Source organism: Ochlerotatus camptorhynchus, unplaced genomic scaffold (genome assembly GCF_037179485.1).
Source record: "Ochlerotatus camptorhynchus isolate MF236.1 unplaced genomic scaffold, CSIRO-AGI_Acam_v1.1 ptg000330l, whole genome shotgun sequence".
Taxonomy (NCBI): Eukaryota; Metazoa; Arthropoda; class Insecta; order Diptera; family Culicidae; genus Ochlerotatus; species Ochlerotatus camptorhynchus.
The window spans coordinates 13,787,765-13,790,989 of NW_027040818.1; the positions used below are offsets into that span (position 1 = coordinate 13,787,765).

Below are 3,225 nucleotides of genomic sequence, written 5' to 3' on the forward strand. Positions count from 1 at the left end.
AAGTATATGTGAAGCCTATGAAGGTTATTTTCGTTTAATAGTTTCTATAGTCAGTCAAATGAAATGAATTAAATGGTGTTGATCGACATCTTATGTGTAAAATCTAATAACGACAACGTTTGATTTATTTTCAGTGTACTCTGTTTCATTATTAACGCCATGAACGTAGAACCACTCGTCTTTAACGCGCTTTACCGGATTTATGAGGATTCGACGGAGTTGAGCTTTGGAACCTGCTTCTTCCAGGACTACAATCAGGTATTAGACTTAGACTACTTTCTACTACTATGCTGTTTCTCAGTTCCTTCGGTTCCGAAATGTTGAATAATTGGATCAATCAGTCTAGACTCATAAACTTTTGAATTTTGGATCAATTTGACTCCATGGAACAAACATTAGATTAACGGATTAACGTACTGCTGAATTTTTCACTTTGTATTGAATCATCTATATAGACTACCTTTCCATTATATCTCTATTAATGAGTGACTTTGTATTCCTATAAAAAAGTGTCCATTAAAGTTATTTGGTAAAATCTCAATCATTTGATTGTTACAGGTGCAAATTGATCGTGCTGCCATTTTTCACATTTCCTCTGCACCACCTGGTTGGTTACATGTCGGTGTCGGTGGTTGACGGGGTGCTCCTAATGTTTTCAAGTTCCATTTTACGCCACCATTCTTTAATCTTCTGTAAACTGCGTCCCATGTGTCCTTGTTTATGAAAAATTCTCTTCAGAAGTCCCTTTTCACATGCCACTTATATCGCACTCGCTTTGTGTAGAAAACCAAGGGAAGAAGGAGCCTCCAATAACCAGCATGTTGGTGCAGCTGTTGGCATTTGCGAGTAGATGTGGGATAGGTATCGCTTGAATGTTACACATGAATCTAGGAACGAACCGGTGTTTTTTTTGTTCTTCGCTTTCCCGTGTCCTTTTCACTTATAGGTATCTCCTCGACGGCAATATCCATAATAAATGAATGCACTCCATCCGAGTAGGCAGGCAACATGCGTTCGGCAGGTATCGTAGCGTGTGAACGTATTTCCTGCCGTTTCTGAGTCCAGCTATAATAGCGTATGTGCGCGTGTTCGTTCCAATTCCCTGCCCAAGTGAACCGTGTCCTTTTCCTCCGTGGAATAGAATTGTACTTTATCTTACATAGGAAATGAAAGTTGAAGTTCAGACCGTGCCGGTCGTCATTCAGTTTGTAGATATTTATGCAGCAACACAAACACAGCCAATTCAACAAGCGGTCGTTGCCGTGGGTGATCCTTGAATTTGCGCCCGAAGGGATCCCCTCAGTCTGACTAGGTCTGTGTCGACGTGAACTCCTTTCGCTGCTGCTAGTTTTATCCAAAGAAATGCCAACGTTCAGAAAACCGAGCAAAAAGGCGAATAGTTATGAGATTTTAAATAACAACGTAGACTATGGCTCCCGGACGATCGATCGTATGCCCAGGGCCTACTGCGATCGAGCCAGTCCCTATCGGGGACGGGTGGAGTTTGGCGAGAAAACACGGCGGGCATGCGGAAGTGTGATGTCGTTTTATCTGTGCGCGTGTAAAGCGATTTTCGTGGGCGATGTCGCGACGGGCAAGAGCTCGCTGGTAAATCGATTTTGCCATGAAATTTTCGATGGAGACTATCGCGGTACGATCGGGGTGGATTTCGAGGTGGAGAAATTTCACGTGTTGAGCCATGCGTACAGTTTGCAGATGTGAGTTTGTTGGAATTCGAATTTTTTTTAGAGAGTCGATTGGTGTGAATTTGGTTCTTTTGACAGATGGGATACAGCAGGCCACGAGAGATTCAAATGCATTTCCCAGGCTTACTATCGGAATGCGAATGTCATCGTGGTTGTGTTCGACCTGACCAGAGCTGAATCGTTGATGAATGCCCGGAGGTGGTTGGATGATGCTATGAAACTGAATCATCCGGGAGCTTTGAAGTTCTTAGTTGGGACTAAGAAGGACCTGTTGGTACGTTCAACGATCCCTGATTGGTTCGTTTGAATCAAAATCTAATGGAATCATCGATCGGTATTTACAGGACGACCACTCCTTGCTGGCCGTGGAAAGGGAAGCAGAAACTATGGCAAATGACCTGCAGGCCGAATACTGGTCCGTGTCCGCCCAAACGGGGGAAAATGTTACCCAATTGTTCCAAAGACTCACTGCCTTGGCGTTCGATTCGGCCGTCCAGCGATTGATGGGACCCAACAATCCGGTCGTACACCCCAGCGGAAATAGTCTGCTAAGTAAGTTTAAAGCTTAAATTTTCCAACACACATAGATAAATCAATTCTTTTCGAATTTCTTTCAGACCTCTACTTCCTCAAAAAGGACGAAAAAGACAAAAAGCTGAAAAAGTGTTCCTTCTGTAAAATAAATTAATTTATTCATCCAAGTTTACTGTGGCTTTCATTGTGACGTTTGACATCATTCCATAGTAGAAAAAAAAACAATCAATTCAAGATGCAGTCCCGTCCCAGTGGTGAAGGAATTTCGTCATTAGAACCCCCAGATTTAAGCCAACTGAACCGGAGAAAATGCGTTGCATTCCGGCCCCGAACGATTCCGTCAATCGATGAACCAGCCAATCCCTGCCCATTTGCGTTCCAAGTGAAAGAGCGAGTCAGCTGTCGCGAGACACAGGAAGTAAATATTTCCCTTGGAAACCAATTCCCGATGCCACCGGGGTGGGACCGCACCCTTTCAAACTTCGTAGACTTGCTTTGTTTGTATTTAATTTTTGAAATCGTGCGTCCAACGGTTACGCGCCTGCCAAACGGCAACAGTTGTTGGTCGATATTAGAGAGGGGTTAGTATAAGAGAAGAGTGGACTGGCTGGTTTTGAACCAAACGATCTGTCAAATCCAGAACCAATCGCACAGCGCCTATATCTTGATTGTATTGGCAGTGTTGCCAGAAATCATCTAGCCATAGGTTGCCAAGACAGTTTGTTTTGAATCCGCTCCTCTCTTATACTAGACCCTCTTTAGTCGCTATATACCTCGTAGTGAACAGGATTCCCCTTATTTCTTCCACGGTGTGCTGTTGAATAGGTTGTTATCGACGAAATCGATTATACACCTCGATGTCTGAAGCCGGCTAGATGGAGGGAGGATGTGAATGAGGAACGTAAACATCCTAGGGTAAAGTACAGCTGGGATCAGTTGCGGCAATTGTATCCGGAAGGTGGCGAGGAGAGCTCCAAGTCGGATC

General features: G+C 43.9%; 1 protein-coding gene across 1 annotated transcript; it reads left to right on the forward strand.

Moving 5' to 3' along the window:
* The first annotated feature begins 1,362 nt into the window (after positions 1–1,362).
* On the forward strand, positions 1,363–2,409 carry RabX5 (RAS oncogene family member RabX5). Its single transcript, XM_065230736.1, has 4 exons — positions 1,363–1,718; positions 1,785–1,980; positions 2,051–2,258; positions 2,324–2,409. Exons 1-4 carry the CDS (start codon positions 1,363–1,365, stop codon positions 2,392–2,394), a joined length of 831 nt encoding a protein of 276 aa, XP_065086808.1. The 3' UTR covers positions 2,395–2,409.
* The last annotated feature ends 816 nt before the right edge of the window (positions 2,410–3,225 follow it).

Excerpts from the sequence above, each read along its gene's own strand:
- RabX5 (XM_065230736.1), top strand. The coding sequence starts at position 1,363 with ATGCCAACGTTCAGAAAACCGAGCAAAAAGGCGAATAGTTATGAGATT. Across the intron at positions 1,719-1,784 it reads CATGCGTACAGTTTGCAGAT|ATGGGATACAGCAGGCCACG; the intron begins GTGAGTTTGTTG and ends TTCTTTTGACAG. Across the intron at positions 2,259-2,323 it reads CAGCGGAAATAGTCTGCTAA|ACCTCTACTTCCTCAAAAAG; the intron begins GTAAGTTTAAAG and ends AATTTCTTTCAG.